The following is a 15,050-nucleotide window of genomic DNA, read 5'->3' as shown; positions in this document are numbered from 1 at the left end:
GGGTGACGTAGTCACTGCCCCACTGCGGGCGCTTGGGGGCACGCGCTCCCAGGCTGCGCCGCGGCCCTCGCAAGGAACTGTGGGTTCTGTAGGAACGGCGCAGCAGCCAATGGAAGGCGCCGTTTCGGAAGGATCCGCTCGCTCAGCGGCCGTCGCTGAGACACGTGCGGCGCTATTTGCTGACGGGAGGGTGTGACGGGTGAGCCGGGCCTCCGCCGAACCAATCGGAACGGGCCATGTAGAGCCAGCCGTTCCCCGAGGTTGCGTGTGCTGCTGCCAGCGGCCCGTAGTCGGCCGTCAGCGCGGCAGCTGATTGGTGGCGGCGGTGCGGTGGGCGGGGCGAGAGAGCCGGAGTCGGGGGCGCTCGGCGCGGCCCCTCAGAGCCCAGCGGGATGGGGCGGTGGGTGTGCTGGGTGGTCCTGCTGCTCTGCCTGGCCGCTCTCTCGGCCGGAGTGCTGCCCGCGGTCAGAGCGCTTCCCGCGGCTGGTGAGTACGGCGGCTCCGCCTCCCTACGCCCCCCTGGGCCCGAGCGCTGCGGCGGCATTGCCCCCCGGGGCCAGCGGCGGGGGAGGGGGGCGCAGAGGTGTCTGTGTGGGTCCTGACGTCTACACCGGGGCGCGGAGGCGGCGACAGCGGGGGAGGCGACACGGTGCTCTCGCTGGGGCTTTGAGGTGCGTGGGAGCAGCGCCGACCTCGCCGGGACGCTGAGGCGGCGGAGCGGAGCCACGGAGAGGTGGGAAGGGGGGCTCCTGTCAGCTGCGTGGCCGCGGGTGACGGGACCGGGCTGGCTTGAGCTTTGCTTCACCGGCGCTGCTCTGTAGGCCTGGTAGGTGTAGACGCATTGCTCAGTGCGGTGCCTGCTGTTAAACAGCTCGTTAGGAGCCCACTTTGTAGTGCCTGCACTGCTTAAAACCGAAGTGAGGCGTTTTTTTCTCCCTAGAACGCATTTTCTCCCCGAGGCGGTGATAATGCTGATTTCAGCCTTATCAGAACGGTTTTCTTATGTATGTATGTAGAGAGCATTTATGCGTTCTGCTTTATGTCCCCGTACTATTTTTTTCCCCATCCCTATTTTGTTGTTCTGCAGCTCGGGTTTTGTCTGATTCGCATGTGTTGTCATCTACTTCCTTTCCTGGGGTTTCTACCTCCCACACCCTTCTTTCCACCATGGGCTGGTAGGGGGGATGTGCAGTGCATTTATTTATAAAGCCAGAAGCCACTACCTTAACGACAGCCATATGTGGTGCTACTGGGGATTTGCTTTTGCACTATTTCAGGAAAGTAACTTATCGTTCTCTCTAGCGGTAAGTTCAGTAGTTTGGGGTTCATTTTCCTGTATGTGATAGGAAGTTGAAATTTAAAGTAATATTACTGGACTTCGGATTATATGAGCGTGTAGGTCACTTTATAAGCCAGCAAGGCACTTTAGAAATTATGGAGGGGATACAGACAAGTTCCGTCAAACCAGAGAGATGTAGCCAAACTTTAGAGCTATGTGTTCTCATTTATAGTGTATATGAAGAAAGAAAGCTAAGGTGAGATGAGACTGTGAATGTCAGGTGAACCATCTGTTGTATATGTGGAAGTTAAGTGATAAGGGCTGGTCAAGTGTGCATCAGTGGCTGTACTACCATGAAGCTCTTCTGTCTTGACTGTCTACTATCACAAAATTGTTTGTGGGCATAAAGTTCTGATAGTTTAATTCAGCCTGTTACAAAATGTTTCAATTCAATTGAACTAATATAATTAATAGGTCAAAGAAAGCACAGTACATGAATGTAGACTTAGGAGCTGTTTACAAATTGAAATTGCTACTGTGATGTCAAACTGTTCATTGATAGCCACAATTAATTAGGAGAGAATGTTCAAAGTACATCTTTTGGCAGGAAGCTATGAGAGGAATACATTTTGTGCTCCAGTTTTTGACAAGAATCATTCTGAAACTTGTCCTCACTTCAAGATTTGATTTCCCACAGTGACAGTATGACTTTCTGTAGAAGAGACTGGTTTAAGCCTTGGGACTGTGTATTAAGTGCTTCCGTGAATGCTTATTTGTTTCTAATGTCTGGTCTGTAAAGAATCATCTGGGATGTGAGTATAGTGGGAGGGGTTTTAAGAATGAGTAAAAATGGTCCAAGTATTAAATTTCCTAACTTTAGGAAGAATTTTTAATGAGGACTTTTTTTTCAGGAGTGAGTATTTTAAATAAAATATTGTCATAAACTTTGTTTAAATCACTTTATTGAAAACTTGAGTTGACTGCCAGAAAATTCAAGCCTAAGGAAAGGGGCACAATATTTTTTTAAACACATGATATTACTGCAGATTATGAAAGTGTTTAAAATTGGGACTGGGGAAAGATATTAAGAAGCATTGGCAAAAGCAGCTAAAAAATGCTAAGTGTGTATGTGTTCTCCAGATGAAACTGTCTGTCTTCTGGTCATCACAGCAGCATCCCCTGCTGATCACTCATTAAAAACATTGAAAAAAATCCCTTTTTTTTTGTTTTTGTGATTGCTAGTATTATTTGATTCCTGGGATTGTTTCCTCATGTTCACAGACTAAGAGGTAAAAATATTCTCATTCTGCCTGAAGAGAGGAAGTGATGCTTCCTCTGACTCTTTGTTCCGTGGCTAACTTCAGCCATGGATAGGCAGATGTTTTCATACTGCCCCACTGATTGGTGGGACAAATGAGCACACTCATATACCTTCATATACTTCTATAAGACAGAGCTCAGTAGTTTTTCCTGACCTTTCTGTTTTTACTTATCTGATTGAAAAATAGTCCCTAAACTATTTGCTTTGTTGCCTGGTTGGGAGCCTCAGGTCCTACTGAGGAACTGCTGGAGATTAAGTTCTGTAACTAGCTAGCCAGCAATTGCAACGACATTGAAAAAAAGATCTTTATTCAGCGTGAGGGTTGACCTATATCTCAATCTTCTAGTTGAACTAAAATGAATATGTTGCACAGATTGTAGCTGGGAACAATTTACTTGCTGCCAGGGATACTTTGGAACTATTCATGCTGAATAGGCGCCACTTAAAGAGTTTTACTTAACTCACTGCCTGTTTTAAAGCTTCATGTAATGGGAATAGCATCTATGCTATTGAGCCTGTTTCTGTGCAGAATATATCAGTCAAAAAATTGATGAGAGGCAGTCTGAGGTAATTTTTTTCTTAAGATTTACTTTTTTTCCCCGCAAGAAAATAAACAGAGTTTTGATAAACAAAGTTTGCATTCTCTTTCAATGTCTATCTAGTCACTTGCACAAGAACAACATTGAAGGAAATTGCCAAAAATACTACAGAAAATATCTCATGTATGGTCTAAAGCAGACACTACCAAACCATTTATGTTCATGCACCCCTCTCCATAGGAAGATTTTTGAGCATGCGTTTTACATGTATTTTTTGTAAGTTAAACATTGATGTACTCTTGTCCTAACATATTATGTACCTCATAAAACATGCACAAAAACACAAATGAAAAAAGAATGAAATAAAGGTGGAATGACCACTGTATTAAGAAAAGTTTTATGTATTAACTGTCCGAAAGGTGTGTTATTCCTGCAGCTCGGGTGGGTTAGCTGGCATACTCCCTCAGGTGGGCACACTCCACTTGGGAGATCCCTGCTCTCAGCAGAATCCCACTAGTTGCTTTGTTGAGGCTTGAAGAGCTTGGCAGAAACTAGAAGGAAACTGACACCAGTAATCAGTTAGGGATTCATCAGAGCTGTAGGAGACTACTTCACTTACTGAATTTTTGGCTACTTCCTGAAAGTGAGTGACCATTTTAGCATTGGAAGTAGTGGTATTTCTTGTCTGGTAGTAGCAGCCCTTTGGCTTTGTGGGATGTCAGTTGATCTGTTCTTCTAATACAGCAAAATTTTGGAACTGTTGAACTCCCTCAAGCTAATGACGTTATTGCTGAATCACACTGCATAGCTCTTCTGGTTTCTACCCTTCTCTCCTTAGTGCTCCCTTGAAAACAGTAGTTCTCAAAAAATGGTAAGATCTTTATCCAGCATATGGTGGGATCTTTTTCTCCAACATAGGCTGCCAGAGTACTTTTGCTATATTTACATCGCATGCTTGAACACTGGTCTTTCTAATTGAGGGAAGATGAATACTTTTTTAATTACATATGAATTGGTGGATAGTTGAAAAATATTTTGGTTTTGTGAAGTGCTTTAAAGTTCTAGCTGGGCGTGAGAGCACCCAACAGTGTCTACAGTTCAGCACTGTTTGTAAGTGAAGCATTCTGTACAACATTGTCAGCTGCCTGCTTGAGCCACAGGTATTTTTGCCTTTTTCTTTCAATGGATCATTGCACTCCCTAACTTGTTTAACGAATTGTGAAATTTATTTTCACTTGGCCTTTTCAGAGGAGGTTTATAGAATTAGACAGCCTTGGTAACAGATCCAAATAAAAAAAAAATGTAAAAACTTAGTTACTTTTTTTAATTGAAGTGTGGAAAAACAAGCTAAACTATCAGCTTTAATCTCTGAAGCAGGTGCATAAACATCTGTGACTTTGTTCAGTAGCTCAGCCTTGACTGATAAACTGTTCTTAGGTCCAACTGTGACCTTTCATAGACCTTTCATTAACAGTTTCAGAATAGTTTTCCTAACTGCTTCATAGGAGTACACACTTCTATAAGTAGTAGGTGCATATTAGTCAGCAGTTTCATGAAACAACAAGGCTGTAAGTGATCCCTCCTTTAGTCATACTATTCATTATGTCTGCAACCTCATCTTCCTACCTTAGAAAGAAGTCTCAGAGCTAAGGAAAGTTAAATTAATATTTTGGTTTTGCTTTAGTGCCTTTTGGAACCACTGTTTGAAAACAGTTGTTCAAGTATAACTTCATAGTAACAAAGCTGGTTTCTTCAGAGAAAATTTAAATGATGCAATGGAAAGGAAATGGGTTTATTTACTTTAAAGGAAGAAGAGCAAACAGCGAGCTCTGCCTTATGTTGCTCAGGTGCCTTTCAGTTTAGTAAACCTTTTGCTTTGCATATGAAGTTATAATAAAATTGTCCTTTGATATGTGTGCATAGCCCACATTTATATTATATTTTTATTTGTTTATAAGTAAACAAATTTATATTTAAATTTGTTCTTGTGTGGTCTTTTGAGTTAAAATGAGCCTACCACCACAGATTGAAATCGGTTAGTGAAGTTTCCCGAAATGTTAGAAAGCTCTAGTGCTGTCAGGTATATAGGCTGGTGGTTTTTACAGACAAAAACAATCACCCTAGCTAGTGTAACTATTAAAAAAACAAACAAACAAACATGATGTTTCCTGCTGCAATTACAGGTACTTTATAAGTGCTTTGTATATATTAGAAGGGACATACAAGCTACTGGGTAGGTTATCTTGTCTTAGCTTTCCCACTCTCCAGAAGCATGTCTGGATAACTTGACAAGCTCTGAAGTTCAAAGGTGGCATTTGGTTTTAGGTCAGAATTATTTAGGATAATAGAATGTAATATGTGGTAAACATGGTTAATGACAATTTCTTTCATAATTTCAAAATAGAAACACCTACAAGTATCCTAACTGTATGTGTACTTTTACTGAATTTAGGGACCAGTTGTCATATCATGATTTGGAGTGTCAAAGTATGGTAGTAGAACTTCTTATGACTTAACCACAATCACTCTTATCTGTTAGATTACTCAAGCTGCTAAGCCCTGAAGTCTCTGCCAAAAATGCAGCTAGCCTCGTTTTTTCCTTATGCCTCATAATGTGGGTTTTTTTTCCAAATTTGTGTTTGTTCTTAAGCTGTCTTTGTTGCTCCTTGCTAGGATCTGTTTCATCTGGAGGGCTCTTTGCTGTCTCCACAAGTTCTTCCAAAGTACTCTACACATTGTCATTTTCAGACCTGTAGAGTACAGCTGCTTACCTACATCAACTGTTCTAGATACTTTTTAATCCCATGCCTACTGGCAGTCAAACTCTTAACTTTACATCCTCTTCACCATCCTCAACATCCTTTTTTTATGTCTCAGTTGTACTCTCAATCATCTCATCACCATAGTTTTGCAGCTTCACTTACAAGGCTTCACATTTTTTCTTAATTTCTATTACACTGTTATGGGTTAAAGCTGAATTCTCCCTCATCTTTTTACTTGTTCCAATCAAAGGTTGTACTTCAAGTAACAATATGGAATCTAGATTTCAGAAAGCAATTTCCAAGATTAACCCTTTCATTGCTAGGGTTATATATAGTTATATTGTAGTAGGCTTCAAAACATGACCCAATGAAGTGCCATGTTTGGAATTCGTTGCTTCAGAGATTGTTTATCTCTGGTAGGTCACTTTACTTGCATGACAATGAAAATTGTGCAAGTTTTGTTTGCTGCTAAGTGTGTGAAGGAGTCAGCAGAGTTCTGTAAACTGTTGGAAGTGTTTGTGCAGATAGCCTTTCATGGCTAACTGTAACATACCAAATGTACCTCATATATAGGGTGTTAACTTCTATCAGACACCTTTTCCAATCAGGGTGCAGGTCTCCAGCCCATCATTGCTTTGCCACTGCTACACAGCATTGTGCACCCCAGAGCCTCAGAACGGGAGATTTCTAAACATAGGAGGAGTTAGTGACAGCTTTGCTAATTGGTCTGTTTATGTTTTGAGCTTTTATTTCAATGTAAGTGAGTTGTGTATCAGAGACAGGGAGGCCTGTGGCATCTTCTTTCAAATGGGGGGGGGCAGTTCTGGAATGGGGTGGTATCAGATTCTGATGACTGAGCAGTCACATCTCAGTGATGTTAATTTTAGAGGCTTCCCATCAAAATGATAGCATGGACCAGGTTGTTTGAAGCACAATGAGTAGCCTGTTAAAGTTAAAGGAACAACGAAACAGTGGTTACAAAAACCATTCTGGAAAACAATGGCAAATCTGTCATAAATAAACTTTTCTGATTATCTTCACCTTTTCATCTATATTCCTTTAGATGTCTGCCTAATAACCTTTCTTCTTTACCATTTCTTCTTCTTCCAGTCTTTCTAATCAAATATCGTATAGCTTTTAGACAAGAAAGATGACAGTTAAGACTTGCATCTCTTGAAGAGTATCTTAAAAGATAAACTAATTCCTCACAGTTTTGGAGAGAAACCTCTATATAAAGGTTTGAATATGCTGGTCAGGCAGAATGAATTGGCATTCTATAAAGTAGAATGTTTAGTTACAAGCATAGGGGGATGAATACAACCTTCTGGTCGCTGCTGAAGTTGTTCATACTAAAGCTGATATGGTGACTACAAACCTTATGTTCTATAGGCCTTTGTCACTTAATGCACACCTTTTTAAGTAGTTTCATTGGACTTAAACTATTCAGACTGTGATTTGGGTTTAGAAAAAATAATTTAAGGAAGACGATCATCTGTGAAACATTTGATTCCTCCCTGTCACAGGAATAAGGTTTTTCTGAAGCGCATTAGTCAAGTTACTGGAGTATTTCAGAACCATGGTACAGTATTGTAACTAAGGGTCTTATTTTTGATAGTTACTCATGGAAAAGTATTTTATTGACTTATAACATCTCTTCTAGATGAAGAAGGAAATCAAGATGAATCACTGGAGTCAAAGGTGAGGAGATAAGTTTCAAATCATTCCGTTTTACCTATGGAGTGAGAACAAAGGTCTGGAATTCAGATCATTAATTTAATTTTATGTTTTAAGCTTTTCTGGAGCTCTTACTGTCTTATTTTTTTACTGTGCATCAGAGAAATTAATATTGTGTTACAAGTTTGAAACATTTTTTTCCAAATACCTGAAAGGGATAGAGGCAATGAGAGCTAATAGAGGTAGCTCAGCTTACTTTTGATTGTATTGTTTAAGTTAATTAACCGTATCTTTTAAGATGTTTTTAAATGGATTTTAAGCCAGCTGCTGCTTCTCAGTTTCTAATCTTCTAAATTATGTGGCTGCTTTCCTTCAGACTTTATCTGCAGAGGACCAGGTAAAGGATCATTCCACAGGAACTCGAGTGGTAGCAGGTCAGATCTTCCTTGAATCTGGGAAATCAGACTCTCAATCAGAGAATGAAGAGAACTTTCACAGTCAAGAAGAAGAAAAAGAGAATTCACTGGAAGAGTTGAACTCTCTAGAAATGTCAAATCTATTAAATAAGGATTTGGAAGAAGCAGAAATACAGAGTCCAGGTAACTGCTCTCAGACTTTTGAACAAGTAGCTACACAGATGCCTCTGAGTAACTGCAGCATGTGGCTTAATACAAACAGTAATTTTGAACATATGAAAAAGCTAGTGTAACCTTTCTGCAATGGAATGGTAATTGCTGCCTTTTTCATAAGAAAGTATTGAAATGTCTTGAAATGTATTGTAATTGAAATGAGTAATTATTTTCAGATGCATTTGAAGGAATTGTCCATTTTTCTTACTGTTTCTGTCTTGCTGGGAAGCTTTAACTATCAAATAGAGAATGTCATGATTTCTTCAAATAGAAGTCAATTACAGATCCTGTGCTCTGTGTATGTACACCAGCAATACAAAGAGGAATTTGCATCATTTTTTTTTTCAATCCCCTGGCTGTTTGCCTGGTGAGTCAATTGACAGAAAAGGAACAAATAGTAATGTAAAGACAAGCTTCTTACAGCAGCATTGAGTTCCTCAGGGCAGTAGCTAAATTACATGTAAACTTCATGAAGTATTTAAATATAGGTAAAACCTTACGTCTTGGGCCTAAATTCCCAGGAAATTCTAATATTGCTTTTTTACTACATAATTTTATGATTTTTTGATTTGCAGTTAGTGGTCGATGATAACTGGATGATAACTAGATGAGTACATTGAGTAACTTAACCTATGCAGCAGACTTTTCCTTTTTACTTGTCCATAAAAAGTAAATCTTCAATATTACTGAAAAATACAGTCATGTGGTACTAATGATACTTGTCTTCTCAACTCGTACTGAAATGTCAGAAGAAAGCAGAAGTTGGTAAATGAGCTCTATCATGTAATGACTGAGTGTTTTCTAAGCTGTTTCCTTATTAGAGCAGAACTAATACCAGTTTGTGAAAACTCAGTCATGATCTTAACCATTGCTTTTGATGCTGTGTTGTACAGGAAAAAAATGTATAAAATCTACTAAATATCTTTCTGCCACAAAACAGTGAGCTAATCACTGTTAGTAATTAATGTTAATTTAGTCAGTGCAGTCTATTTCAAAAGTAAACTTTAAGATGCTTTTAATCTCATACAAAAATATATCCAGCTGACTGGCTCCTCAGGAACTAAAGTTTTTAACTCTACCTATCAACATACTGCAAGTGACTTTCAAAATTCGTAAGTTTAAGTCTTGCACAGTTCTTGGAACATCTTATGAATTAAATAAGCAGTGTGAATGGAGGGATTTTGCATTTTAAAAAAGCAATTCTAAAAGAAGAGTGCATGTTTTCTGTTAGGAGAAAAGAGTGCTAAAGGACAGCTTTACATATGCTTTAAGTGAGCATCTATCTGGGGTGCAGATGTTACACCTGTAGATGAGCTACTGGTGACAGGACTGCATTAAGGGACACAAAAGCTTTTCTGAAAACAATTTAGCTACTCTGTATGGTCATGACATTGTGTGGAACAAAAGTATATTCTGTGAATTTCCATATATATTTTCTAGGATATGGAACCAAAAGTCAGTAATTTAGAATTAGTGCTAGTAAAGGTTTTAACTTTCTAAGTAAGTTGTCCCGCTTTCTTCTGATGAGTGAGGAGATTGTGTGTAAAGAAAGTATTTTTTTAGTTATTGCTATTTTGTGTTCTAGGGTTTTATAACACTAAAGCTCCATACAAATAATTTTTGCTGAAAATTGCTCACAAGTTTATACAGAGCTAGCAATTCCTGTTGCATTTATTTTCCTGTTTGGAAGAATCTTACAGTAATATTGCCAATACTTTTAAGTAATCTATATTTGGGGTTCCTACAGCATAAAGTATGAAACGAGACGTAAGTAAATTAGGACAAAATATAATGAAATACCACATATTTTATTCAGAGATAGTAAAGAGGTGAATTCCTTCTGGAGCATTTGGTTTGACAAAAGCTAATTTATCCTCTGGGTAAATTGTTTGCCTCACTTAGTATTTATAAACGTCTAAGTACATAAATAACTGTTGTGAGCATTTTAACCTGTGATTTCATTGCTGTGTTGCTCTTGGGATTAGTCTTTGTTATTATCTGGGAGCAAAAATAGCACTGTGGTTGAATTTAGAATTAAAAAAAAATGCAAAGGGGAGCATTGGGGCAGTGTAATTTCATAACTTTAGTATGCAGCTACATCTCATGCAAAGCGCTGTGTAAAACTGCTTTCCACACAGGAGGCAAGGTACAAAACAGTACAAGTAAAACCATGAGTTCTCGAGTAGTGCTGATATTCTGGACTTGGAGCTTGTTCAAATGACAGTGATAAGAGGTCCCACAAGCTGTAGTTACATGAACCCTTAGAAGGAGTTTGTATATTACTTTGTAGCTAACCTAACTAACAAATGTCTGAAATTATTCCAGGCTAGTTGCATCTTAACACATTATTTTTGAGTGCAGTTACTGAAAATAAGTTTTTCTCTTGTGATATAATTAACTTGGAGTGATATGGTGCAACCTGTGTCAAGGCATCCAGTTATGAAGAGCAGTTTGAACAGGTCCAGCTATTCCTGAAGACTTTCTTTTGCTTCAAAAAAATCAACATGAATTAATTAAATTAGTATAGTCTTTAGGCCTTTCAATTATAGACCCTCAAAAAAATAACTATTTTTCTCTTTAAGTACAAAATTTACAAAGTTGAAAAAACTCTATAATTTGCATTGTAATTTCCATGATTTTGCAAATGTTTTCAAATGAAGCTGAACCCAATTGTTGGATTTAGCTTACTGAAAGACGAAAACTTTTATACAAGTCCAATTGAAATAATTCCATCTTCAAAACCTAGAGAATTCTTAGTCTTCATAGAAGATTAATTTTATTTTAAAATGCCATGATCTTGGAATCGGTAAACTTTAACATTTTAGTACATGAGAAATGATAAATTGTGCTGTTCAAAGCCATTTTGAATGCAACTAAATGTATTGGTTAAATGAACTAACGATTTTAATCTAAGTATTTTCAAGAGTAGAAAATTACCAAACTCATTGTGAGGAGAATCCTTTCATCTACATCGTAGTGATTTCACTTAAGACTTTTCATATAGTTGTAGGATCAAGTGTACTTCCTGCTGATACTCCAGGGCGTACCAGTACTTTCAATATAGCAATTTGTGATGTGTGGTGTTCTGTCATGATTGTGTCTGACCCTGGGGCTAAAATGAATGTGGTCTGCAATGCATTTCAAACATGCATTACAAGGTCTTTTGCAGAGAAGAGAAAGTGCAAGGAAAGACTATTTATTTTGGTAGGCAATAAAAATGTAACTGAGATTTGCCTTCTCCAATCAAATGACATTTGCTTTGCTTAGAACTGAGAATATAAGAAACCATATACCTTTTGCTTAATTTCATAATTAAAACTAAGAATTATATTTTTCAAATGCTATTTAGAAAAACTGCTTTTTCAAGCTTTTTTAATTTAGAAATTCTACTGAAAAATTGATTAATTGTAGTTCATAGAAATTAAAACCAACATAGGTGCACTTTTCTGTATGCAATACATGATTTTAATTTGGGAGTAAAGGAGAGTAGTCTAATTGCTGGGTGTGCATTTTCAGTTTTGACAGCTATTGGAGGCACTGCAGATGGTGAACCTTGCCACTTTCCATTTTTATTTATGGAGAAGGAATATGCAGAGTGCACTGCCGATGGGAGGGAAGATGGCAGGCTTTGGTGTGCAACAACCTACGATTACAAGAAAGATCAAAAGTGGGGCTTCTGTGAATGTAAGCAACCTTTTGTCTTGTTATTGTTTAAGGAATGCTTTTTTTAGGCTAGTGTTTTCAATCTTCTTAACACTCTTTATTTCAGGATGTAGAAGTCCCTGGCCACTTCGTGCCACAGTAACCAAGTAGTTATAAAGGCAAAGTTTTCATGACGGAAGAAGTTTTAAAAAATGCCAGTTCCCAGACCTGATTTGGTAATCTTGCAGTGAAGGCATCTGTAAAACTGTTTCTGGGGTTGTAGGACGGTAGGGATTTGACAGTGTTACCCATTAAACTTACTGATTTGTTGCACAAAGGTAACGCTTCTCTAGGAAACCTCCTTCTGAAGTAGGAACCTGCACAGCTTGCTTTTGTACAATGAATGAAAAGAATATTTTATCAGCAAACTTGTACATGAGAGACATAACGCAAGAAGAAATCATCTATTAATATATCAAACACATCCATTAGACAGCTTTTTGTAATCACTTAGTTTGTTTATTGGTCTTCAGAAACACGTTTCTGGCTGTACTTACCCTTTAGAAATTTTGACAGGATAGTTTCGAGTGTATAATTGGAACTCTTAATGTACACATTTTTTTTTTTAGCTGAAGAGCAGTCTAATAAGAGAAGGCAGATGCAAGAAGCTGAGGATGTTTATCAGATTGGAATGAAAATACTTAATGAAAGCAGTAAAAAGGCTCAGAAGAAAGTGTAAGTATACCTCATCCACCCCCACAGGAGGAGGATGATATGGCTGGTCACTTTTGCTTAGCTCAAAAAGAACTTGAATGAGCACCCTGAGGTTTTGAGCTTTATTTGACTCAACATCAAACTATGCAGTGATAGAAGATAGTAAATTCAGGGTATTTAGAAAAAGAAATTTATGCCTGCACTTTTACTGCCTTTGAATGCAGTAAAAATTGTGTAAGACTAATTTCTGAAGGGTAGGTGTCATCAAAATATTGACTTAATGCAAGACGATGCTGCAGTTCTCTAGCCTCTGTTTATATGTGGCAACTGCTCAGAGAAAAAACTGAGAACGTGAAACGAGATAATTGCGCTTTTTCAGATGTTTCTTACAGTCTGGTTCTCGTTCTGCTTCAAAGATGAAATGGGAAAAACTGGCCTTTCTTGTCCTACTCTGTTTTTTCTCCTCCTTTCTGATGGTTTTGGTCACCATAAAAATAGTATTAAACTTAATCTCAACAAATCATTAAAATTCTAATAATGAATGTTGTTAGAAAGAAGAGGGTAATGCGTGTAGACAAAACAAAAAATAAAACATTGGTGTTCTGTTCATTCTTGTCTCTACTTTCTCTTCTGTGTGCATCCAACTACTGATTAAATAGCTGTGGACTTACCACTATAATTTAGAATTGCTGTGTTAATTTAGATCTTCCTCCTATTCATGTTGACACCTTTCTCAGTAAGTGGTGACTTCTGCTGATTAATATGTGAGTTAAATTTGTTTGTGGAAATAAAGGACTGTATTTGTACTTTGTATCAGGGAAAATGAGTCACATCTAAAGTTGTCTGCACCTTGGCAAAAACAAAGGGAGGTAATATCAGTTGGATTCTGAGTAATATTTTTTAGTATAAAAATTCTAAAACAATATTAGCTGTTAGTTCTCTTGTGTACCTTACACTTTCTTAGAAGATGAATTTCTGAGAGGAACAAGGTATGCCTTAGTAATCCTAAAGAACAAGCCTGAGAATCGAAAGGAGGACAGGTAAATGAAAATCTTGGAGTGTTGTCAGAGGTCCCTGAGGCTAAGCTGATGCAGGCTTACTGATACTGTATAACTCCATGTAAGATTAGGGGGTTTTTAATTGCTGTGAAACCAGCTACTTTGAAGGGCTACTGTAGTTTCTGAGACTGAAATAGAAAGAGGAGATTCCAGAATACTCCTGATTGGTAGCATGACTTTTTCAGCACAAAATTGATCACATATGCAGTTGTCCTGGACCGAAGGCTTGATGTTTTCACTGGAGTGGTTTTGTACTCAAATTGTAGAGACTCCATAGTCTTTTTTAGGCTGCTTCTTTTTATGGTGATATACAAGACTGTTATGGGAGTGGTCCTATCAGATGCCTAGTACAGAACTAAAAATTGTTGCTACAAAAATATGGTCATTTGACCTTAAATTTCTTGTATATCTTAGAGGAGTGGAAAGAGCAAACATTAAAATTCAGCTTGTCTGTTAACTAAATCATGAGTTGTTGCTTATGTTGATGATTTGTAGCTGGAACAAATGGCTAGAGGAAGCTACATTTTTAGAAAATAAAGGCTAAAACACAGAAACAAAACCCCTCTCAAGAATCTTCAGGTTTATTAATGGAATTTGCTACTTTGCTTAAAGTTGACAAAGAAATTGTTTTCTCTTAAGAGCATATCAGTATCTTCTGAAAGCAGCTGACATGAATCATACCAAGGCAATGGAGAAAGTGTCTTATGCTTTGTTGTTTGGAGATTACCTCAAGCAGAACATCCAGTCATCAAAAGAACTATTTGAAAAACTAACAGAAGAAGGTTCTCCTAAAGGACAGATGGTATGTATGTCCTTAGATTCTGCAGATGCTTCTATAGGTTTATAACTGGTTTATGATTGTACTTCGTCTAGGGTGCTTTTATAGGTGGCACCTGCACCCTCAAAGTAAACACAAATATATCTTTTGTTTGAGTTGTAAAAAAATGTTTAACTACCAGTAATATGGGATGGTGATGGGCTTTTAATTTAATTTTTTTCCTTATATGACTGACAACACTGGATGTATAAGTCAAAAAATAGGTGACTTCAGTCAACAAATCTGAAACTGTGTACTTTCTGTTTTTATTGCGCAATGTATTGGCTTTTCATTTGCACTTTTATCTGAGATGACACCTATTTATAATCTAGGAAACAAAACCTCCTAGGAAACTTGACATGTATCTAGTGGATTGAGACTTGCTTAGTCTCTGTGCCTTTGAACACAGAATTATTCATACTCACTATTACAAAATGTCATAAAATATGGGTGTTACTGATTTTAATGTCTCAGTATCTGCATATACTTATTGTTTAGTTCTAACTTGTTTTGGAAGTGTCAACTTCTTAAGGAGCTAATAACTTTCTCTTCTCTTTGGCTACCAAATCTCCAGCTGTGTCCTGTTTAATGGTGGAGTACTGATTTACCATAGAA

At 38.0% G+C, this 15,050-nt stretch overlaps 1 protein-coding gene across 1 annotated transcript in view; it reads left to right on the top strand.

The window, feature by feature from the left end:
- Positions 1–344: 344 nt before the first annotated feature.
- SEL1L (SEL1L adaptor subunit of SYVN1 ubiquitin ligase) overlaps positions 345–15,050 on the top strand; it is a 34,364-nt gene continuing 19,658 nt past the window's right edge. Inside the window, exons 1-6 of the mRNA XM_005520208.3 lie at positions 345–486; positions 7,562–7,599; positions 7,952–8,174; positions 11,721–11,888; positions 12,476–12,581; positions 14,258–14,420. Coding sequence (XP_005520265.1) covers positions 393–486; positions 7,562–7,599; positions 7,952–8,174; positions 11,721–11,888; positions 12,476–12,581; positions 14,258–14,420 — 792 coding nt within the window. The 5' untranslated portion in view covers positions 345–392. The remainder of the gene's footprint in view (positions 487–7,561; positions 7,600–7,951; positions 8,175–11,720; positions 11,889–12,475; positions 12,582–14,257; positions 14,421–15,050) is intronic.

Source organism: Pseudopodoces humilis, chromosome 7 (assembly GCF_049639895.1).
Source record: "Pseudopodoces humilis isolate 2021_Gansu_Grassland_sample_001 chromosome 7, ASM4963989v1, whole genome shotgun sequence".
NCBI classification, from domain to species: domain Eukaryota; kingdom Metazoa; phylum Chordata; class Aves; order Passeriformes; family Paridae; genus Pseudopodoces; species Pseudopodoces humilis.
The sequence above is the reverse complement of the archived record's forward strand: the minus strand, read 5'-3'. Positions and strand labels throughout refer to the sequence as shown.